General features: G+C 44.9%; 1 protein-coding gene across 1 annotated transcript in view; it reads right to left on the bottom strand.

Moving 5' to 3' along the window:
* Positions 1-946: 946 nt before the first annotated feature.
* Positions 947-24,328, bottom strand: part of BRINP2 (BMP/retinoic acid inducible neural specific 2) — an 84,699-nt gene continuing 61,317 nt past the window's right edge. The window contains exons 3-8 of the mRNA XM_081112187.1: positions 17,956-18,146; positions 16,709-16,917; positions 9,937-10,042; positions 7,174-7,410; positions 4,478-4,700; positions 947-2,861 (exon numbers count right to left, since the gene is read on the bottom strand). Coding sequence (XP_080968313.1) covers positions 1,745-2,861; positions 4,478-4,700; positions 7,174-7,410; positions 9,937-10,042; positions 16,709-16,917; positions 17,956-18,146 — 2,083 coding nt within the window. The 3' untranslated portion in view covers positions 947-1,744. The remainder of the gene's footprint in view (positions 2,862-4,477; positions 4,701-7,173; positions 7,411-9,936; positions 10,043-16,708; positions 16,918-17,955; positions 18,147-24,328) is intronic.

Raw genomic sequence — 24,328 nt, 5'->3', positions numbered from 1 at the left:
CATTTTGTACCAACTGAGATGTACCACAGGTACAGAATGAGGTACTTAGTATTTATGTGGTGACTTCCGCTTGAATAAAATGGGGGTTGTCATGCCTACACATTGTGCTCAGGGCATGTGGGGAATAGACAGAGAGACATGGTTCTTTAAAAGATTTGCTGTGAAGCGATTTCCATACCTCCTGGGGAAGGCACTAAGGAGAGAAGAGGCACTGCCCTGTGTGGCGTATGTCAAACCTGCTTTTCAGGCTGGGAAGGTGGTGATCAGACCGAATGGAGGAAACTCGTGCCAAGTCTGCATCTTTCCCAGTGTCCTCAAAGGGCGATCCCAGACTTTAAGATGCAGAGTGTGGAAAATTCTCCTGATGTCTGCAGCAGTGTTAGCAGAGGTGCCCCCTTTAGCCAGCATTTGCCCAGCATAAAGGCTGCAGTTCCCCTAAAGAGCAAAGACTTTCATTCTCCTGATAGTGTACAACCCGTGTTAGTCCTCACTCCTGGGAAAAGGGAGAGGGGAAGCCAGATTACCTGGGAGAATTCTGCCTTACTCCGTCTCATTCCAATCTTTACTCATTCTCTCTCTCTCTCTCTCTCTCTCTCTCTCTCTCTCTCTCTCTCTCTCACACACACACACACACACACACACACACACACACACACACCTCACACCCAGTCAAGCAGTCAAGATAGGCATGCATTCACTTGTGTATATACTAGTCAACCAGCTTCTTACACAGCAATATCCACCATCTAAGGACACCCACGTGTCACCCACAGAGCAATAAAAAAATCCAGGCAACCCAGGAAACTATACTATTTTTTCCTCTTTTCTCTCTCATTTCCCCCCTAATAAAGGTCTTTAAAAACATATATTAAATCAGTTAAATTTTTTTTACTCATATGTTCATGTGGCTGGAGCAGATTGACAAGGAAAACAATCACAAAATAAATATTTTTGTTTTTGTTTTTAAAAAAGAACATTTCCCTAGACATCATCTCTCTGACTGGACAGCTGCTTTCTTGGACAGATTGGGGGCTGTAGGAAGGGAGCTCTGGCTGGACCAGGGTGGGGACGTGGAACAAGCCCGGCCCCAAAACTGGGGTAGCCCAGGAAGCCAGGGGACCAGGGGGGAGGGAGGGAGGTGAAGGGGGAGCAAGACCGCCTGCCCAACCTGAGTGTCCTCAGTTGGTGTCACTTCCCCTGTTTCCTAAAGGAGCCGCCTGGAGGAGCAGTCAGCGTCCGGGAGGGCTCAGAGGAGGCAGAGTACAAAAAGTAGGAGCCAGTGTGGGAATCACGAAACACCAAGAAACCTGGTTAAAAAGACTACAAAAGTGACTCCACAGAGGGGGAGCAGGAGCTTCCACCCCTCCCGTTTGTCCCCTCTTGCTTCCTTGAATGATAAGAATCACTTTTAAGGATTTGTTTGTTTCATGGTTTGGCTGGTTCTTTTTCTTAATCTCTCCCTTGGCTCCTCTCCTTCAACTGCATTCATTTTGGAAAGCACCGACTTTACAGACACAAGGCTGCTGAGTTGTAGCCTCCCCGAGGGAGCATGCGCACGCACACCCGCGGCATGTGTGCATGTGCAGTGGCTGTTTCTTTCTCTCCTGCCTGTGTCAGTCCATTCCCCGAGGTCTCATCTGCTGGATGCAGAGTCTCAAGGGAGCACCTTGTTGGCACCAAGGTGAGTGCCTGGATGCATGGATCCCTTCCCTGTCCAGCACTGAAGTGCCCCCCCCCCCCCCCATTAGCTACAGAGTTTGCCTGTCTCGTACTCCACAGCATTTGGCAGCTTGGAATTGAAAGCCCTCAGGGAGGACTGGATCCTGCCCACCTCGTTGTTGGCCAGCTTGAGCCGGTGCCGGAGCAAGCAGGAGAAAAGGTCCAGCCGGACTTTGCCAGGTGGAGAAAGCTGGTTAACCCGGTCCCTAAGCTCTATGAGCTGCAAGAGGGCAGAGTCCTGGGAGCCTTGAGTGTATGGGTAATCCAACTGGAGAATTAAGTCCCGGATAGCATCTGGGTCAAAGGGCAGGCTGTAGCCGAAGACCTGCAAGGTGTTGATTTTCATGTAGCCCAAGTTCTTGGAGGGATCTGTCATCTCCAGGGGCTCATAGTAGATGGTCTCATTGGAGCTGTCATCCAGGGACTTGATTCGGCTCCGTAGGTAAACATGGACTGTCTCAAAGAAGGTCTTCCACCTGTTTCCCAAGGTGATCGTCCAGTTCTGGCACTGGGCAGCCGCGTCCACGTTAGTCCTTTCCCAGTCCGGGAAGTGGGCCTCGTTCACGGGCATGAACCAGCTCTCAGAGTGGCTGCCTCCAAAGGGGTTGACGTAGATGGCCATGACGGGCTCCAGGGTGCTGTTCTTGGTGAGGCAGATCTGCAGGGACAGGGCCAGCATCACATGCACCAGCCCAGGCTTGTACTTATTGCTCTTCAGGGTGAGCAGCATGCGCTTCCTCCAGGAGGGGTCAAACCAGCTGCCCAGGCGCATGTCGTTGCTGATGAAGATGGAGTGCACCTCGATGCGGCTGTCCCACTTCTGCAGCAGGTACTTCAGCTCCAGGTCCTGCAGGTCTGTCTCCAGCCCCAGAAAGTTCTCCAGGGACTCAGCCACCTCTGGCCGGCACAGCCCTTGGACCAACACGTAGCCCGGGTTGCAGCCCCCACAGCGTGTGCTGTTGTCCCGGGCACAGTGGGCACAGGCAGACCCTTCACCCAAGGCACATGGGATGGGGCCCTGGCAGGAAGATTGGTCATAGGGGCAGCTGCAGCTGTGGCTCTGCTCCAGGAAGGTGCCAGGGAAGGTGCTTTCTCCACAGTAGAGGAAGGACTGGATTCGGTTCCACCAGAAGGATAAGGACCTTTGGGAGAGGAGACAGAAATGAAGCAAGAGTCGTAGGACGCCACACACCGCCCTCCTCCCTGAGGGTACCAGGACAGTGACCAGCAGACAGGGAAGGCGATCAGGAAATTAAAGGCCCACATTCTCTAAAAGATGGAAACCCTACTGACTAGGGCCTGGGACTCAGGTTCTGACAGATCTGCCCCAGAAATATTTGACATCAACCTTGAAGTGGAAGCCGCCAAGCTCATCCCTCCCAGGTACTGCCTCACTCCCTCACTCAAAAGCCTACAGAAGCTCTGCCCCATCTTTTGTGTCAAATCTGGCTTCCAGCCTCCTAAATAAGATCTTCTCACAGCCGGCTCTCCACCTTCAAACATCCTGCCGACTTCCTCCCCACTTCTTAGTTGCTGTCCTTTGTGTCCCTTCTGCTTCTCTCACTCTTCCACCAAGAATAGGAATTTTCTAACATGGCTCCTTTAAAAAATTTCAGCTCTGTGATAATGCCTCCTCAAAGAGGTCTTCCGAGACTTCCCTTTCAGAAGAACCGCCCCGTCACTCTCTGTCTCGTCACCCTGTTTCTGTGAACCCACAGCAGTGATCAGGATCGGAAATTATTGTGTTCTTTTGGTGCTGACTTGTTCATGGATGGCTTCCTTGCAGATGCCGTGAGAGTAGGGACACTGTGTTATTCGCCAACGTGTTCTTAGGAGCTAGAATTGTTCCTTGTGCACAGTAAATATTTGATAATTATTTGTTGAACAAGAAATGAATTGGTCTTGAAAACCCTTGCTGGCCTGCACTCCCCCTCTTCTCCCTTCTCACCTGTGCCTCGGGTAGAGTGGCGCCTCTGGTTTGTTGCCAGGGCAGCTCCCTCTCCTGGAATGCCTCGCTCACATGCACCCGCCTTTCCATCTCCCTTACAGCCTGGCCGCTCCTCCTTCCCCATGGTGGCTTTGCTCTCTGGCCTTTGCTAGACCATGTTTTTTCTTTATGCTCCATGAGCATGAAGTGAAGTGGCTTTAAGTGGCTGCCGCATAGCTGCAATTTTTCAGTTTTTATGTTTCTGTATATTTTTTTCAGTCTTCCCAAATGTCCCCCACAGCTTAATCAAAGCACATGCAATGTGGACTTAATAAAAACTTGTTGAACAAATGAGTCAATGAGCAGATGAATGAGTGAGTGCCTAAGATATAGCCCCACTCTGTCCCTGAAGACACAAGACCCCAGCTCTCTTTTCTCTTGTGACTCGGAGCAGTCACCTGTTCAAAATAATCCAATGTGTGTAGTTCTCATCCCAAGCAATTGGTATATGAGCTTTGACTCCCCCCTTTCTTTCCTAGAAGTCTTATCAAAATGGAAATAAGTGAGAATAGGAGTATTATTAGGATAACATTTGATTCTACCATCATTTATATATAAAAGTCCAATTAGCCTCTCTTTTTTTCACTCGCTCACTTTAGGTACATCTCATAGTTGAGGATGACACATGAGTAGGTCAAGATAACAGGAGCATCTAAAAAGCCATGTGTGTAGCTCCCTATTCCTGGGTCTCCCATGTTGGGCAGAGGGTCCTCCCTGACCTTAGCTGTTGGGGAGGTGCCAAGCACTGGCTCCGGGGTCTGGGGTGCTCACCGCTCCTTGGGCAGACGGAAGCGAGGCTGCCGGTGGCAGCGTTTGCAGAGGTTGAAGAGCCGGCTGACGATCCGATGCATCTTCTTGAACAGCATTTTCAAGCTGGCTCCCAGCTGCTGGTAGCGGTGCTGGAGGCCAGCGTCCATGGCCCAGAACTGGGAGATGGTTGTGGAGTTCAGGAACCTGTCGTCAGGCAGCCTTTTCAGCAGGGTTTGGAATTCCTCTGTGGGCAAGGACACAGGCAGGGCTGAGGGGGTCCATGCACACCCCCAGAGGGGCAGGTGGTTGCTCCCCAGCCCTTCAGAGTCACTGACTTCGCATTCTTCTCCCAGACCCTTTATTTATGTATTTTTCAATAGCTTTATAGAGAAGTAATTAATATACCATAAAATATGGCTTCAGGATTCTTTCCCATCCTTCCTGTCCCTAATATGCTTCTCAATTTCAAGACAGATCTCTGATATCCCCAAGGGGCCAATGGCCTTGGGACATATCCCTTTTCCCCTTTCTACTTCCTTATAAGTCATTCACAATGCAGTCTGAGGCCAGTCTTTAAAGACACCATAGCACCCTTATGGAAAATGCGGCACTCTTAAGGGTTAACAGCCCTTCCAAGCTGGCTCCCCACTGCTGGTAGCAGTGCTGGAGGTTGGTGTCTATGGCCCAGAACTGACTAACCAATGGGGACACAGAGAGGATAGAGCACCAGCTGAGAAATCTTCCTGAAAGCCTTTCAGTCTCTGAGACCAGCCACCCTCTCCCTATCCTTTTATTTTTTTTTATTTTTTTTTATTTTTTTTACTCTGGGATATACTTCCTTTTTTTGAGCTTCCACTCTTGGTCAGATACCCATTCTTTCCTGTAGCTAATCCAGAAGCAATGTGCTTTCTGGTTCTCAGCTCCTACTGCCAGTCTGAGATGTTCTCCGGGCTTCCTGGTCACATCATGTTTCTGAATTCATGCTCAGGGATCTGTCCACATCTGCTTTAATGGGACCTGCAGCCACCAGTCTCCTGATGGAGATCCAGAGAGTCCTTGTTTACTCAGCAGCAGCAACTCATGGTGGTGAAAGCCCAAAGTCATTTCCCGTACGCTTAAAAGTTACGGAACAGCTATCCCCAGTAGCCCATAGCAGCTGGGGTTGGAAGACTGGGGTGGGATATTCTTAGCTGCTAAATGCCTTGCCTAGAACTTGGAATGACAGGTGCCTCAGCTCATTCTGACTTCGCAAGCATCTGGTTCTGCATCCCCTGCAGAGAAGTGGAGAATCACTCCTGTAGTGAAACTTACAACTATCATGTGCATCATTCTGTTTAATAAAACATTTAACCTACAAAGGGGTATGGAGAATAGCAGGATAAGTTCCCATGTGCCAACTACCTAGCATTTGGCCCTTTGCCATATTGGTTTCAGATTTTTTTTAAAGGAAGTAAGACAAATAAATACGCTCGAATACCCCAGACTTCCCCACTTCTCCATCGAGATGTGGACATTCTCTTGGATGTTTTCTTTATCGTTATCACATATTTTTTACGTGTTCTACAAGTGTATTTATCTATAAAAATATTAAGTATTCACTTGCACGTTCTTCAACTCCATATAAATAGTATTAAATGTGTATTATATTTAATAGATTATTATATTATAGCATTATATATAGATATTATATATAAATATGTATATATCTCTTCCTCTTGCTGGTTTATCTAACATTATGCTTTTGAAATATATCCATATAACTAGCATTCATTAGTATTGAAATGTATGAATAGAATTGTGCAGAGTTCTTTTCCCATTAATTTTATCTCAATTATCCCTTGTAAGCCTTCTATCCAACTGTCATTATCACTTTCTGTCTAACAGATGAGGAAACCGAGGCATTGAGAAGCCGTGTGGCCAATATAAGGTCATAAAGCTGGACAGCAACAGAGTGCATTAGTCTGTTTGGGCTGCTACAACAAAATACCACAGACTAGGTGATTTATAAACCATTGAAACTTATTTCTCACAGTTCTAGATGCAGGAAGTCCGAGATTGGGGTTGCAGTATGGCCAGGTTCTAGTGAAACTCTCTTTAGGGCTGCAGGTGGCTGACTTCTCACTGTGTCCTCTCATGGTGGAAAAAGTTAGAAATCTCTCTGGGTCTCCTTTATAAGGGCACTAATCCCATTCATGACCTAATCATTCCCCAAAGTCCCACCTCCTAATACCATCACTGAGTGCATTAGATTTTCAACATATGAATTTTGGGGTACACAGACTGTAACACAGAGCAAGGATGCAAAACCAAGTCCTTCAGAATCTAGGTCTCAAGGTTACATGGGTATTAGTTATACCTAGCATGTCTGGGTCTCCTAGAACTTTTCTATTCATTTTACTCATTCAGCAACCATTTATTGTGCACCTTATGTGCAGGCACTGTTCTAGGCACTGTGGAACCTATAGCATACAAAACAGACAGAGCCTATGCCTCCCTTATATTTCATTAGCTTACTAAGTCCTTCAAACACATCTCTTTGGTACATTGTATGCCCATTTGCATATAGAAGAGACAGAAATGACTTGAGACTCAGAGTGGTGATAGAATCTGCTTGAGGTGGCTGAGCCAGGATCCAAGTTGAGTTCCCATGATCTTGCCCCACACCTTACATCCCCTCCCATTAACAGGAAGGACACCTGGGACTGGTGACTGCTCACCTGACTCCTCAAACTGCTGGTTGTGAGTGGCCCAGGAGTCCTGGATCTGCAGCAGGCTGTCCTCCATGGCCTGGATGTCCGCATCAGGACAGTTGCACTCAGGGAAGGTAGGGCTGCACTGGCACCAGCAGTCATTCTCCTTGCAAATGAGCTCGCCCTCAGAGCTGCATGTAATGTAGCTCAGCGCTGCAGCCACAAAGCGCTCACGCAGGTACTCAGGCAGCAGCACCTGCAGGCCTAGGGAAAGGACATGTCAGGAAATTGCCAGGCAGAACCAGTGGGGCTCAGTTTCCCTCACCCCAGGCTGCAGGAGGCTCAGCTAGGGTTCTGCTTCCTTGTGCATCCTGGGCCCAAGAACGGTCACCCCAGGGCCTGATCCTGCTGAGCTGGTTGGGAGAGAGGGTTGCTGCTGCCCCAGTGACAGATGGGGGAGGATCTGAAAATGCAAATGAGGATCATCAAAGCCCAAGGCTTAGTTGAACCCCTTATATCAGCCAAATTGAGAGCGTGCACATCATATGAACGGGCTTATTGGCTACCCATCAGCATTTCTAGGATGGAAACAGGAAGATGTTTCAGATAAAAGAAGAGCTTACGGCTCTCATGGGGGAGGAATCAAGCCTTGATGGGCTTTTTGCTTTGTCTCTGATAACCATCTTGTTTCTAGCTTCACTGAGATTAGCAGCAGGCATCCTAAGATGTTACTGAATGCTGATCCTTCTGGGCCTCCCACCCCAGTCCCAAGGATGGAAGAGGTTGCCCTGGTTAGGAGGCAGGGACAGGTATTGTGGGTATATAGTGGCCAGGCACTACCCCAAGTACTTTCCATATACAATTGCAAGTAACAGTTGTGGTCATACTAAGCCTCTTAGAGGTGAGGAAATCCAAGCCCAGTGGCCACGGTGACCAGCCCAAATCACAGTACTAGTAAAGTCTGCTTGGTGTCAGACGCTGCCCTTGTCCCACCAGGACTGGCTGCCCCATCTCAATGTAATTTAACTCCTGAGGAGATTCGAAAATAGGATGGTGGTAAATACCCAAGATCAGTCAGGCCTGGATACATGCAAATGGCTCTCAGCTCTCTTCTAATTAGCATCCTCTGATCTTGGCTGTAATCCACTGACGCTTCAGTTTCCCCACCCATCTGTGGTGGGTATTCGTTTACCAGTCGTAGCAGAAGATACCCCTAGTTGGTTTCAAGCCACACTGAGTGGCTGTTGGAAGCATATCAAGGGATGAGTGAGGGACAGGCATGCCTTGGGACACAGCCTGAGCTTGTTCAAGGTCAGACCTGCCGGAGGCTCCCCCGCTAGGGACACTGTGAGATCCTGTGTCAGGAGCGTGAGGGACATGGGGACTTATGTATATGATGCACCCCTTTTCTCAAATGTCTGCCAGCTCTTTATTTTCACACCCTTGACCTTGTCCTTGGCAGGCAATCAGAGAGCCCGAAGTATATATCCCAGTCTCAGCAATTCAAAATATGTTAGAATTGCAGCTGCAGTGGATGTTTGGTGTTTTTGTCTAAGGCCTCCCTCCCATTCTGGACTGCTCCTGAATTTTCCTTCCTTGATGTTGTGCCTGTAGGGGCCTTAGAACTGCCCTCCCCACACTCCCTGTCCATAGGCGTGCTCTCAACACCCACCCCTCTGCAAGTCCATTCCTTTCACCTCTCCTATCACCTCCCTCTGCCTCACCATAACATTTCCCACTGCTATAAAATAAGTGCCCGGAGCAATGTCTGCATGAGTGATGGGCTATAAAATTAAATGGCATAAACTATTCCAAATGAACCACCAGACATTCTGAACTTCCCTCGTTGCTAATTTCCAGACACCAACCCAGGCCACCCAGGGATGGAGGAGAAGAGGGATGCTAACTGCCTTAGGTGCCAAATAAGGAGTCTTTTACTCCTCTTTATCATTTATTCCTTGATTCCTAAAGCATTTATGGGTTGCATCCAGCTTAGGTTGCCTGGAATTTGTAATCGTAGATCCTGGGTGAGGGCTATTGATTTTATAATACAGAGACAATAATATCTTAAGCAGAGTCCAATTCAGTTAGGCCTTAAGAAAAATGAACTTTTCCCACTAGCAAACAGCTCTGACTCAGTTTGCGTGCCTAGGGGGCAGACAGCAGGAGTGATGCCACCCATCTCCAGCCTCCTGACCTAGTGGAGTTCCCTTTCCTCTGGCGTTCCCGTTTTCCTGCTTGCTGCTCTGTCTTCAGTTGAGGATCCCATTCCTCTCACACTCTCCTCCTAGCTTTGATCTCCCATGGAAGATCACTGACTAATAACAGAAAGCAGGGCACTACTTTCAGGGTAACCAGTAGTCCCACGGTTTGTATAGTTCTTAATTGAGCTAGAGATGGTGGCCCCATAACCATTCTGCAAAGGCCAGCTGTTTCCAGTGTGTTCTCAGGACAAAGCAGAGGCTTCTTTGGACAAGAAAGGAGATCGCTGAACCAGGTCAAGGCATATAAAGATGGATGCGTTGTTGCTGTAGGACAGTGACAGCATTTTTGGATTCGGGGTGTTGAGTGGTATAAGCATTGGTCTTGGGTGTGGGGCAAATCATGTCAGAAGTTTTCTCAAATGAATGATGGAAAGTTGTTAACTACTAATCCCAGAACTCTCGGTCATTCTTGTCTTAAAAGGGGGTGAGCAAATGGGCAGGGCCGGCAAGACTTTTCCCTGCTCCCTGGGGATCCACACCTTTTACCAGGTGTGAGGAGTGTGAACACCATCCCTGTGCAGCTTACCGAGTAACTGCACTCTGTTCTCCGGACTTTGCACCAGGACTGAGCTGACTGAGTCCAGATTGTCGTAGTTGCTGCAGCCCAGAGGGCCGGTCCTGGTCTCCGTGACCTAGAGCAGGAAGGGCAGAGCGTGGGTTTACATAACAAGGGGAGACTCCCTTTGCCCTTCTCTCTCCAGTCATCCATCTCAGGCTCTGTGTCCTGTCCTGACTAGCCAAAGGAATGGCATGTGTTCCCCCACCCCCAGAGCATAACACCACTTTTCTTCTTTGTCCTAAGATAGTGACTGTCTGTGGGGCATGGTTGGAAGCAACAGTTCTACACAGAGGCAGTCTGTCAGAGGGAGCCAGAAAGAATTTGCGTCGGGGAAGAGAAAATTCAGTATAGGCAGAGGAAGCTGGATCTTTAAGCTGGACCCTCCCCTCCCTGGAGGGAGACAGGAGACCAGATGTGGACGCCGTCAGACTGCTGGTGAGCCCAAATGCAGCCAATCACTGTGGTGCTGACAGGCTTCACGGATCCCTAAGATGAAAAGTACTAGAGAAATATGAGTTATGAGTATTATTATTAGTATTAAACATTTAAGTCCCACCTCGGCACTGAGGAAGTCCTTAGAGAAAATCAGCCATGGGCTTACTGCATATTTTACTAAGTATATTAAATATACATAAAGTCTTATAGCCATGTAATATTCCAAAACATCAGAGCCATTTTAAAATATTATAAAGTTGGCCTATCAGTTTTTCCCTGATGTTTAAAGTATAAGATGAAAAATGAGGAGCTTTAAATGCACTGAAATAATTATGTAATAAGAACGATGGGGACCTGAGGCCCTTTCTTCTCAGAATCTCCGAAGGCTTTTCCCACAATCAATCAACCAATGAACTAGTATTTATTGAGCAGCCACCATTTCAATTCCATGCAGTTCATCAAATATTCATAGTGTGCCTTTCCCAAAGTTCTTCCACGAAGTCTGCCCTGATACCTCTCACCCCCTCTCCGAGCTCTGGGCACCTCTGCTCAGCAGCAGGCAGGCAGGCCACCCTATTCCATCCTTTGCTGTGAATATAATGTCTGGGTCCTCCACACACCAAAGGCTCCACAAAGTAAGCTCATATTGTCAGCAGCTGTTAACACAGTGCCTGGCACATACCAGGTACTCAGTAAATTAGAGAATTTATGAGTGATAGGTTTCAGGCTTTAAGGGGAAGAGGGGGTGAGCACAAAGATACACACATTATATACTGTATTGTCCAGGAGATTGCAATCAACTACCCTCCTCCAAGTCCTCATCTATACCAGTAGTGCGGGTTAGGTATATATACAACTGACTGATACACATTCAAGTCTAGCAGAAGCAGTGTGTCATGGCTACTGAGGGAAGTATAGTTTTAAACAAAGAGAAAACAAGGGAAGAAGTAGCAGAGAAGAAACCAACCGAGTTGGTCCTTAAAGATAAGTAGAAAGTGGACAGGAAGAGAAGTGAGGGAAAGGTACTCTGAGAAAAAGAAGGGGCAACATGCTGTAATACATATGGGTTCAAAGTGTATATTTCTAGCTCTCTTCTGGTTACCATGTGAATACCAAAGTATAAGCAACATGCTTAAAGGGAATTTAGCATACTTAGGCTTAATACATATATATATATCTCAGAGTAATCAAGTGAGAGCTGGTATGATAATGACTTGACATACAGTGGGGTGAGAGACAGGAGAGATATTTGTAACTTAAAGTAGTCAAGGAAGGCTTTATGAAGAAGGTGAGCCAGAGCCAGACATTGGTCTTGAAGGATGAGTAGGGGTGGGATGGAATGGGGAGGGAACTGAGAGAAAAGGAGGTACCTCAGTCCCAGAGTCTGCAGAGTTGGTCCAAAGACCAAGGGGCAAGGATAGACACAGTACATGAATGGGACACAAGACCAGACAAGGTAGGAACAACAGTTTTCCAAGTTCAACTTCCAATATCATTCTTTTTCACCTTCACAGTAACTCTCTGAGATAAATCTCAGTACTGTCACTCTCCAAAGGAGGACCCCAAGGTTCCACACTGTTGAGTAGCCCAAACAGGATTTTAACCCTTGAGTCTCCAGACTCCAGTTTGGTGCCCTTGTGTCTCCTGTGAGGGCATGTCAACAGACTGCAGAAAATAGAGTTAAACCCCTTTAGATGGCATCAATGTTAAAAACAATTACTTTAAACAGCATCTTTTAGTGATTTGCCTTCTTCTCCGAATGTGAACCTGAGGCAAAACAAACTGTATAGCCTTGAGATTGGAGGACCCTTATATTATAAATTAAGAAGCCCAGGCCAGTGAGCTTAAATGACTTATTCAGGGTAACACAGCTAGTCACCTGCTGGGCTAGGATTCATCCAACTTAATTATTCATTCACTTATTTTTTCATTTAACAAATATTCAAGGAGCAATCAGAACTCACAGAGTATAAGCCCCAATCACTGCCACAAGAACGCATAGACAAGTGGAAACATGTTTCCATAATCCCCAAGTTCTGGCTGTTATACATGGGCCTATGTCCCTCAATAGGTGGGCACTAAGGGCTGCATTGGGTGAGTGAGTGAGTGAGTGAGTGAGTGAGCGGTGAGTTGCCAGACTGAACTGGAAGGCTGAACATTGCCTTATATCAAGTGAAATTTTCTTTATCCATATGGTATGAGAATCCCTGTAAGAAGAGCCATGGCTAAGGAATAGCTCACCTGTTCTGGAGAAGCCTGCCCCCAATGGAATGGCTTGGGTTGAAGGGCTGGGTAAGATGGTGGGTGTGGTATTTGGAAGACCTACCCCTCCCCAACTCCAGGCAAGCTGGCATCACACTGTCACATAGTTCTGCACTGGATTTTCTATCCACCCACCGCTAAGCTGGTCCATTCACCAGCATCAGGTCTAGGCAGAGAGGGAGCTACACACTTTATGTAGGAACAGGATGACTCCCAAGGAGGAAAACCTAGAACAGCCACCTTCCTGTCCTTAGTCCCACCAGTAAGCCTTCCTCCCTACCACCCATCCATCTGCCTTCCCACCATCCTGTTAGCATTCTGGGCTGCCTCGGATTGTCTTTCTGACCTTCACTTTGCTATTAACAAAGGTAATTTCCACAGAGGACAATCAGCTAGGTAATTCACTGAGCGAGTGTGAGTAGCTTCACTTTATTAATTGTGGCACAAGGATAGGAATGAGGAAGTGACAATGACCATGACCCCCAAGCTCATTTCTTGTTAGAGGGAATGATCAGGCCTGCTCTACAAGAGGGAGGAAGGTTCACTATGATTTTACTAGATCCCAAAGTCACTGCTCTTCCCACTGCTATTCTGCTCTGAGTCACCTCTGTCCTCCCTAGACAAGTAAGGAGGAGGAGAGAGGGCATTGGAGAGGGTGCTCTTGCAGACAGTGCCTAAGCATGGACTTAATAAGCAGGATGGCCTAATGCCCCCTCCCCCCAGTGATGGAGTCCCAGAGTCTGCAGAGTTGGTCCAGAGAGCCCTGTGCCTCTCTCTGTAGAAGAGGCAGGCAGCTCGGGCAGATTATAAAGAGGGCCCACAGAGGTAATGGAAAGTGCAGTTCACTCAGGCGCACACGTTCAGAGTGTCTCAGATAAGCTTTCAGAAAGGGGAAATAATTGTGTGCTAATTGGTCTGTTGACAGAGACCAGCCTGCCATCAGAACGCCCTGATGGATCTCAGGTTCATTAGCACATCCAGTTTTTTATATATACCATTCTAGCCGCCTACTCTCCTCCCCTTGCCCTTCACTTCCGGCTGCTCTTGTCCTACCAGATAGGACACCTGCCGAGCTGAGAGTGAGTAAAATGGGCTTCTAATTGTGAGCAGTGGGGCTGCTTGGGAGAGCAGGGCCGACACCAAGTGTGCCAAAAAGATCTGCAAACTGAATCGAAGGCTGCTGCTGTGAGCAATTTGTACAAAGCCCTCCTGGGATGCTTTGTGAGAACCACTTCCTTTTGCCATCTCGGGATCCACCTGAACTTTGTGTGGGCTCCAGAGCATCTTGAGCCACCCCCCACCAAGTCCTTCCTCAGCCTTTGATTAAATAGAGGGTGAGTTGCAACTGAGGAACAGGCCCCCTCCCCTCCTTCATGCCTCTGATCCCGTCCTGACACTTATGGGCAGGATGGATATGTAGTCAGCCCTTTATAGTTTACAAAGTGTTTTCATGTGAACTATATCATTTGGTGTCACTCCAGCCGAGAGTCAAGGGTTATATTCACAATATTTGTGGCAGGAAGGACAGGGAATGCCAAAGTAGGGTTCTGGAAGCCTCCTGAGGTGCATTAGCCCTTTGGTTACTACCAGGGGGGCATCTGGAGGGTCCAGGGAAGGGTGAGATGGTTAGGGTGGCACACAGGGCGGTGTGGTGAAGACCGTTTATCAGCCAGGATGGAAGTGTTTTAATATTTTAGTAACTATGTAGCCATCGCAACTGAATATAAGCCTGGGTCTAGGTAAGTCAAATCGTTGGTAACTCCATATCAAGGAGCTCAGTGACTCCTCAAGGTCATAAAGATAGGAAGCATCTAAGCTGAAACCCAATCCCAAATCTCACTTAAGTTTGTTTCTCACTAAACCATGCAGCCCACTGTCACCTATTGAGCATTTGATTGGCCTTACTATGCCAGATACTGTGAAGGGACCCAGAACTGTGTGCACTCCGCAGTCCCACTACTCTAAGCCATCTTGTCGTGATGGGTGTGGGAGACGAGATGGGCATGTAAACAGCTGTAGCATAATGTGCCACGCCCAATAGTAGAGGTGTGTGCTGATCCGGGTCCACCTTGCTCTCAGAGGAACATGCTGGATAATCAAAAGGGACCACCATCCTTGGAAGCCTGTTTTTGGAACATCTCTACTTGGATGTCTAATAGAAATGTCAAGTTCGATATGTTGAAAACCAAACTCTTGATTCACTCCTTTCAGATCTGCACCTCCCCCAGGGTGATCCTTTCTTAGCAGATGGAATCGCTGTTCATCCAGTTGCTCAGGCCAAAAGTCTTGCTGTTAATCTGGATTCCTTTCTTCCAATTCATGAGTAGTCCTGTAGGCTCTGTCTTCAAAATACATTCTAAATCTGCCAACTTGTCACTGTTTACTTATAGCCAGCTGTGTCCGAGCAAGCTACCATGATTTCTCACCTCGACCACTGCAACAGTCGCTAATAAGTAATGCTCATGATCTTGTGCCTACAATCACTTGTGCCATTTCCCACTTCACCCCCTCTTTGACTCCACCTCATATGGTGTTCCACCGAGAACACTCCCACGTTAGGGCAATTGCATTTGCTCTTCCCTCCATCTAGAATGCTCTCTCTCAAGATGCCCATGTGGCTTACTCCATCACCTCATTCAAATGTCTGCTTAAATAACATTCATCTAGACCAGTGTTTCTCAACCTTCTGGCCCTTTAAATACAGTTCCTCATGTTGTGACCCAACCATAAAATTATTTTCGTTGCTATTTCATAACTGTAATGTTGCTACTGTTATGAATCGTAATGTAAATATCTGATATGCAGGATGGTCTTAGGCGACCCCTGTGAAAGGGTCGTTCGACCGCCAAAGGGGTCGCGACCCACAGGTTGAGAACGGCTGCTCTAGACAGATAATCCCTAAAGCACCAGGTCTCCATTACCCTCTTCTCCCTGGTTTCATTTCTTCATATCAATAATCCCACTTGACATGGCATATTTATTTAATTATGTCTCCACTACTAGAATTTATGCTTCATGAGATCATGGACTTAATATGTTTTGTTCACTCTTGGATTCTCAGTATCCAGAAGAGTGACTGACACATAGGTGTTCAAAATATTTATTGAATAATAAATAAATAAAACAGGACTTCCTTATGAATTTTGGGTAGTATAAAGGCAGGATATAAGATGAGACTGACCCTTATTTGCCACCCTAATTTTATATTTTGAATTCTAAAAATCCAGTATTCTCAAGTATTCTCACTAGTCTTCTCTTCTCTAAAACAATATGAACTTTCCTCGAACTCTGCTAGATGTAAGTAGAGATAGTGGGATGGAGGTTCTAGTTACTAAAGTTACAATAATATTGATCTTTTCCAAACATGTATGGTCATATTGCTCCTCTGCTCCAAACTGTCTGGTTGTCTTCCATTGTACTTTGAAGTTCTCTGTCATGGCCACGTAATCTGGCTCCAACCTACTTCTGAACCTCATCTTGTACCAGCACCTTTCTTGTTCCTCTCACTGTAGTCACAGTACTCTTCTCTGTGTTCCACCAAAGCACCGAGCTGGTTCCTGCCTCAGGGCCTCAGCACTTACTGTTCCCTCTGCCTGAACACTCTTCCCTCAGATCTACATACAGCTGGTTTCTTTTCATTCAGATCTCCATATAGAGACCAAAGGTGTCCTCCCCTGACCAATCGGGTGAATATTATCTGCTCCCTTCTCTCACCCCAGAAAAATCTGTACCTTATGACTCTTCTAATTTCATTATTATCTGAAATTACTTTGCTGATATTTAATTATTTATAATCTCTATCCCCTACCACAATGTAACCTTGGGGGAGCAGGGACCTTGTCTCCCTTTGTCTATAGTCCCTCGGCTGGAGTCAGCTTCAGAGCAGATCTACATGACTGTTTGCTGCAGAATGAAGACCTGGGCCATGGTTAGGCTTGACTCTGCTTCTATAAGAAAACTTCCTTCCCCCTCAATCGGTCAGGCCTGGCCGACTTGGAGTTGGTTAAGACTCTCGCCTCCCCAGTGCCTCTCAGACCATTACCTTGATGGCCCCTGTGGCTATCTGGATATGGTGCAGCCGCCGCAGGGTACTCTCTCTGTCGATGAAGTAGGAGGCTGCCAGCTGATGCAGGGTCTCCAGGGACACGGCGGAGCTGTTCCCACTGCCCCCAACTGTAGGGGCACTTCCTGCTGCTTCTGTCTTTCGGCTCAGTTTCCGCTTGTCCACAAAAATGGTCAGGGACTCTTCTCCTAGAGCAAACAACATGGGTTCATTGATGAGGCCTTCTGCTCCCTCCTCCCCTACCATTAAGAATGAAATGTTTGGCCAGAATAGACGGAGCTAAGAAGGAGCCCAGTACTTCTGTGGACGGCCTCTTCCCGGTCCCTTATCATATTTAGAAAAATCTCAGCAGACTGTGTCATAGGACAGCAGGCATCACACCTGAGAGGTCCTCCTTCCTTTCCTTAGTTCCGTATGTCTCCCCAGAGCTCCCCCTTGTCATCCAGCTTATCCATTTAACATCCTCTTTTGATCTCTATCTCAGGCATCTACCTCCTTGGAGGACAGAAAATTCTTCCTCTTAAGTTGTTTATGAGAAGTTGCCATGGATATGTATGCTCCCTCCTAAAGGACAGAAGCCTAGAAGTTTAAAGGGCCCTTTCCACTCAAACACTCAACACCTACCACATGCGGCAGCTGGCCTGACCCCTCAGAGAGCTCTTTTTTTGTCCGTCAGACAGTGAGCTAAATGTTATAATAAATCCTGTTTTCTTCTGCCAGAACAGAGAGAACTCTGCCTCTAGCCTCCATCCAGCTCAGAATTATTAGAATTGGTGTGTCTGGTTACTCGTCTATGTAAAGAGGAAGCAGGGGGCAGGGATTCAATAGACATTTCCCTCTTTGCCCATGGGCCTGGCAACTGTAGCCACAGCAAATGTAGGGATGTGGAGAAGCTTCAGGATTGATTGGCTCAGTCAAAAGGAAACAGAGCACCCACTGCTGGCAAGGGCTTGGTGGGAGTCTGTGTGTCCCCCAACCTCTTTATCCCATCCTCCTCCTCAGGAAAATGCTGAGAAGGTAACAGCAATGTTCTGGAGTGAATTTGGATATTAAGAAGCTATACTGTTCTCAAAGGCACCAGAAAGGAGACAATTCTCAGGCAATAATTGGCCAGGAAAAAACTAAAGATGCAGGAAGACCACTAGTATGGAAGCTATACTCAGTGGGCTTTAAAGCTATTTTCAACAACCTGGCAACAATTCACGCAGGATCATGGTGTTGCTTACCTCCAAGGGTGGCAGAAAGTAGGAAATGGGTGCCGTACTTTTTGATCAGGTTTTCGGTAACCTGTTGCAGGTTGGGTCTCCTTCCCAGGAGGCGGATGTTCCGGATAAACTCTGGGGCAAGAGGCAATGGCAAACTGAAGAAGTCTCTTCTTTCCAGAGCCAAGTTGTTCACTTTCCAACGGGCAAACTCCCTGGAGGAAAGGTCAAGGGATAAGGAAAAGCTCATTGTATTCTGGAAAAGAGACACGCAGTCCGCAGTAGGTCAAGTCCTTCCTCCCCTGGAACCTGCTCATCTGCGCTCAGCCCACATCTCCAGATGGATGCACCCACTGCCTGAAAGAGGCCCTTTGGCCTCCCCTGGCCTCTCATTCCCCGGGCTGTGAGAAAGGCTTTCTCAGCTGACCTCCATCATAACTTACTTTCCAAACCTTTCTCATTGGAGAGTAGCTGACCACCTCATTCATATGAAGGTCGTCATGGTAGTAGTGTAGTAAGGGAAACGAGCAATGCAAATAGTGGTTTTCAGAGATAGGATCTAGTCACAGTTGGCCCCATGTGGGTGGATAACATCACCTGTTATGGCCTCAGTTACCTCTTTGTAAAGTCAGATGTTGGTGTAGAACAACAGTTCTCAAACGTTTTGGTCTCAGGACCCCTTCACACTCTTCAAATTGATTGAATCCTCCATATTTATGTGGCTTACATCTATTGATAATTGCCATTTTTGAAATAAAAACTGAGAAAAATGATTATTTATTTTATATTACATATCACATAAATAACACATTTTTATGACAATAACTGTATGTTCTGAAACAAAACTAATTCAGCAAGAAAAGAGGCATCACTGCATTTTGCAGATCTCTTCACTATCTAGCTGAGCAGGTGAGGACTGCATAGTCAAATTTGCTTCTGCACTCATCTGTTATGATAGTTGTAGATATTGTTCTATGGGGCCATACTAAACTCAGTAAACATGGTTTCTTAATGGTTAGTTCCAGTGTGCAATCTGAACCCATATCCATGAACCCCTCCTCTGTTACATTAAAATCCAATGTTACACATTGTTCTTTGAGTAGATCTTTCTATCCTTCTTATTTTGTAACATCATGCATTAGTCATCCGGAAAATATGGGAACACTGAGTTATTCAGATCTTCCACATTTTGACACTTTTCATTATATAATATCAAAACATTATATTCATTAATATTCCCACCAATCTCATCAGAAAAGTCTTCAAATATTGGAAAGCTGTCAAGCTCATGGTGACAAATAGGAGTTCTCCAAAATTCTATTTTTTTGTTTGAAAGCTTAAATTTTATCATTTGTAATAAATACTGTCAGTTGTTTTTCTTAAAGAAGCAGGCTTCCTGCATTTTTTTAAAGAAAATGTCTGCCAAACACTGAAGTCTGAATAACCATATTTTGTCTGTTGGTTGTCAAGAAAAAATTAGTTCCATGAAAAAAGTGGCAAGTTCAGCTCACAACTGAATCACAAAAGTACTTTTTCCTGAGACAACCATCAACCATCATTCTTTAGTATCCTCAGACATGCTTTATGTGCACCTCCTATTTTATCATATAGAAGATTAAAAAGACATATACTCATGGTCAAAATCCAATGAAATTAATAAGTTTTACTGCTTCAAGGACATTCTTACATAAAACGAGCATACATGTGCATGTGTGTATGGATAGATGCAAGTATATAATGATTAAGAATACCAACTACTGGTGTCATTTGATAGAACTGCCTTTATTCAAACTAGATGCCAGATTGTTTTTGGATCTTTGGTGTAAATGTCAACATGGACATCCTGAAAGGAACTCAGAGGACCCACATTATGAAAAGCCCTATTCTAGAAGATGGTAAAGTTCCTTTCCAGTGCCATCTAGAATTTTAATCTTCATGCTTTGCCCCGCACTGAATTGTTCATATTTGAAAGGGGACCAAGATTTCCAAGGGGGATCTTTGTCCTGAGATGAAATGTAAAGGATCATATCCATTAGTAAGAACGGAGTTTTCCGTACCTCTGAAATTACACGAGTAAGGACCAGCTCCACTGCCTTAGGGAACAACAAAATGTAGCATCTTCCCAATCTTATCATCCATCCCAACTCTTCTCCTCATGACAGTGCTAAACCTTGGTCATACCTTCCCCCATACCCATGAAGTACAGATAATAGGGGTGCAAAAGAATAAAATAATTCAAAATAAACAAATAAAAAACCATGCCCCATTTAAGGCTATAGAGTCCCCAAATCTAAATCTAGAGACAAAGACACAGAGGAGGGGCACCGGCCAAACATTACCAGGGAAACAAAAGAAAAGGGATGACTAATAATTCACAGTTCCAACAAAGTCTTTTAAAATTCCTGCTGTGTGGCTCTGCTTAAGCAGGCAAGTCCATAATAATATATTATTATTTATGTCTTTTGTGCATAAAATGCTAAATTTTAATAATAAAGTACAGGGTACTTGTCAAAAGTGTTTTTTTTATCCCAAATCCCACTACCATGTGAAGAACAGTTGCTTGATCTCATTTCTAAATGGCTGGATGGCCAATAAAAAGACATAGAGCAGCTTAATATTTTAATGAAACAAAAACAAAACCCAGTTACAAACTGCCTACAGGAAACTCACTTCAGCTTTAAGGCAATATATACTGAAAGAGAAGGAATGGAAAAAGATAGTCCATGCCAATGGACACACACACACACACACAGGCTGGGGAAACTATACTTACACCAGACAAAATAGATTTAAAACCAACGATTGTAACAAGAGACAAAGAAGGTCATTTTATAATGATAAATATATCAATTCATTGAGGAGATATAATTTTTATAAATATGTATGCACTCAACATAGGAGCCACTAAATATATATAGCAAATATTAACAGATCTAAAGGGAGAAATAGGCAGCAATATAACAATAGAAGGGGACAGCAATACCCCATCTTCAATAATGGACAGATCATTAAGACAGAAAATTAACAAAGAAACATTGGACTAGATGGACTTAACAGACACCTACAGAGCATTCCACCCAACAGCAGCAAAATATGCATTCTTCTCAAGTGCACATGGAACATTCGCCAGGATAGATCATATGTTAGGCCATAAAACAAATCTTGATAAATTTAAGAAGATTGAAATCTCATCATGCATCTTTTATGACCATATGCTATGAAATTAGAAATAAATTACAATAAGAAAACTAGAAAATGTACAAATACATGGAGATTAAACAATATGCTCCTGAACAAACAATGGATCAAAGGAGAAATTATGTATATATATGAATGATGAGACAAATGAAAATGAAAACACAAATATAAAAACTATGGGATGCAGCAAAAGCAGTCCTAAGAGGAAAGTTTCTAGCAATATATGCATATATTATGAAAAAATGAAGATCTTAAAAAAGCAACCTTACTTTAAAAAACTAGAAAAGAATAAACTAAGCCCAAAGTTAGTAGTAGGAAGGAAATAACAAAGATCAGAGTAGAAATGACAGACATGGAGACTAAAAAGTCAACAAAATAGATCAATAAAACTAAAAGCTAAGGTTTGTTTTGTTTTGTTTGGGAAAAAAAATGAACAACCTGCTCAGCCCTGAGGAGACCAGCACAGGGAGTTAGTCCTGCTACCCCAGATTTTGCACAGCTGCCTCAGGGGCTGAGGGCATCAACCTATGGACACATCTGTAACCCACCTGCAGCACCTCCAGCGCCAGCATGCATAGGGTTGGGAAGGTCTATTATAATTACCTTATGTCAGTGATAGCGAACCTTTTGAGCTCGGCGTGTCAGCATTTTAAAAAACCCTAACTTAACTCTGGTGCCGGGTCACATATAGAAATTTTTTGATACTTGCAACCATAGTAAAACAAAGATTTATATTTTTGATATTTATTTTATTTACTTAAATGACATTTAACAAAGAAAAATCAACCAAAAGAATGAGTTCGCATATCACCTCGGACACGCGTGTCATAGGTTCGCCATCACTGCCTTATGTTACGAGAAAACCATGAAACAGAGAGGGAAGTGGTTTGTCTAAAGCAGCGGTTCTCAACCTGTGGGTCGTGACCCCCTTGGTGGTCGAGCGACCCTTTCACAGGGGTCACGTAAGACCATCCTGCATTTCAGATATTTACATTACGATTCATAGCAGTAGCAACATTACAGGTATGAAGTAGCAACGAAAATAATTTTATGGTTGGGTCACAACATGAGGAACTGTAGTTTAAGGGCCAGAAGATTGAGAACCACTGGAAAGCAATAAAACCAGTTGGTACTAGAATCAGAACAAAAAGTTAGTGCCCGGACCCTTCCCCAATGCTATTAACAACAACTGTGATGATCGTGACAATAGACAATGAGACCCAGAGAGTTAAGAAAGCAACTTGCACATCACCCAGTAAGTGGCAGAGCTAAGATTAAGTCCCAGGTCAATACCAGACTGCTGTTTCTATAACCCTATTTTCCCTTGTGTAATTAGGTTAAGTGTATTTTACTGCATTCTAATTCTTTTTAAATGTTTACTATCTTCTAACAAAAATATTTCATTGCCTGGAACATTTTATTCTTTTAATTATCTACACAAAACATGAGTTTACTGTGTTTCTACAACACAGTGCAACATATACACCGAAGCAAAACCTTTTTGGATTAAGGTGGTTTCAATACACACATTTGCAGGAGGAGAAATTAAACCCTAGAAAAAAAATCAAGTCCATACACAGGGTACCATGGGAGAAATCAGAGAAAAGGCCTAATTCCAACTCCTATAAATGCTCAGGAAATTATAACACAGACTAACAAGGACTTAGAAAAATGAATGATACTATCTTAGGAAGCTTTTTATGAGCAAATAAACAATAAGGGTTAACATTTAATGAATTCTTAGAATGTGCCAGGCATTCCAAGCATCTTATAAGTACCAACCAATATAATATTTAAAACAACACTGTAAGGGAGAAAACATAATTACCTTCATTTTATGGATGAGGAAATTGAGGCACAAGTAAGTTAATTTCACAGTAAGTACTAATACCTAGTGGGTGGAAGAGTGAGAATTTAAACACAAGCTGTCTAACTCCATGATCCAATCTTTACCTCCCTGCCATAGCACCTCTCCTGTGAAGCTCCAAGGGGCAATAGTTTTGTGAGTGGAAGAGTGTATGAGTGTGTGTGTGTGTGTGGGGGGGGGCGGGGGGTGAATTTCATTTAAAAAAGAATATATGCACTAGAATGAATTAGTCACAAGGCCTAGCAGCTGCAGGAAGATTCGGGCTTGAGGGTGCCCAGTGGTTTTCTCTTCCACTTCACTAAGTTTCTTCCTGCCCTTTGGAGCCCTTCCTGGAATTAAAATAATGGGGGAAATGTCTGTGAGTGGATTTTGAGTCAGAAAGTGGTAAAAAATATGATTACAGAACTTATTAACCTGGTTCTTTGCCGCATCTTGAAACCTCAGAGGCAATACTGGAAAGCAGCTCGAGCTGTTCAAAGAATAAATGTTCTTTTCTGATTTTTCATTTAGTAGTTCTTTCCAGTAATAAAAGAATCCAGGTTTCCTTTTTCCCCTCAGGAAAAGGATATTTTCTACATATTAATTAATTAGCGCACGCTACTTCAATGAAGCCTTCATCTTTGTTTCCATTAAGCCACCAAATAAATCTCCATTTCACTTCAGCCATTTCTCGTAAAACCTTCTCCCACTGAGTTTGGTTTGCAGTAAACAGTCTGAGAAAGCAAACATTTCAAACACAGGAAAGCCCCCTTGGAAAGTGCCTTTAGAACAGCAGAGGCCAGTCCACCAGGGGCTCACCGGTGAAGCCAAAGGTGCCCAGAGCTCTCTGAGGTGGACTTGACCTGTCAAAAGTGTTCACACTGCCCTCCAAAAGGGGCTTCAGTAACCTGCTATATAATTACCAGAAGTTGGGTCCTTTCCCATTGTATTTTACATTAGCCCAGAATGAACAACACATATTTCTGACAAAGGCCTATTAACATACCCATAAAATGATTAGTAACAACCAAAACAATGTTCAGGAAAGGTGTAATCCAGTTTGGAGGGTAAACCTCAACGTGTTAAATAAAGCAGCTGTACATACTGACACTCAGAAGATTTGAGCTCTAACTCAAAATCTCGATACTCTGGCTATATTGTGAAGTGATTATAGTTATCTTGGTCCCAAACTGCTTAACACTAATGGTCCAGATTGTCAAAAAGCCATGCTTCTGGTTGTATATGAGGTTAGGGATTTTCCCAGAATCCAGCAAGAGGAAAGCTGAACAGGCGTGCCAAGCCTCAGGCAACAGGAGCTCCTGGGAGCTTGGGGCCTGGGCCTGAGCCAGCTCT

The sequence above is a fragment of the Myotis nattereri genome (assembly GCF_964212035.1).
Source record: "Myotis nattereri genome assembly, chromosome: 18".
NCBI lineage: Eukaryota > Metazoa > Chordata > Mammalia > Chiroptera > Vespertilionidae > Myotis > Myotis nattereri.
The sequence above is the reverse complement of the archived record's forward strand: the minus strand, read 5'-3'. Positions and strand labels throughout refer to the sequence as shown.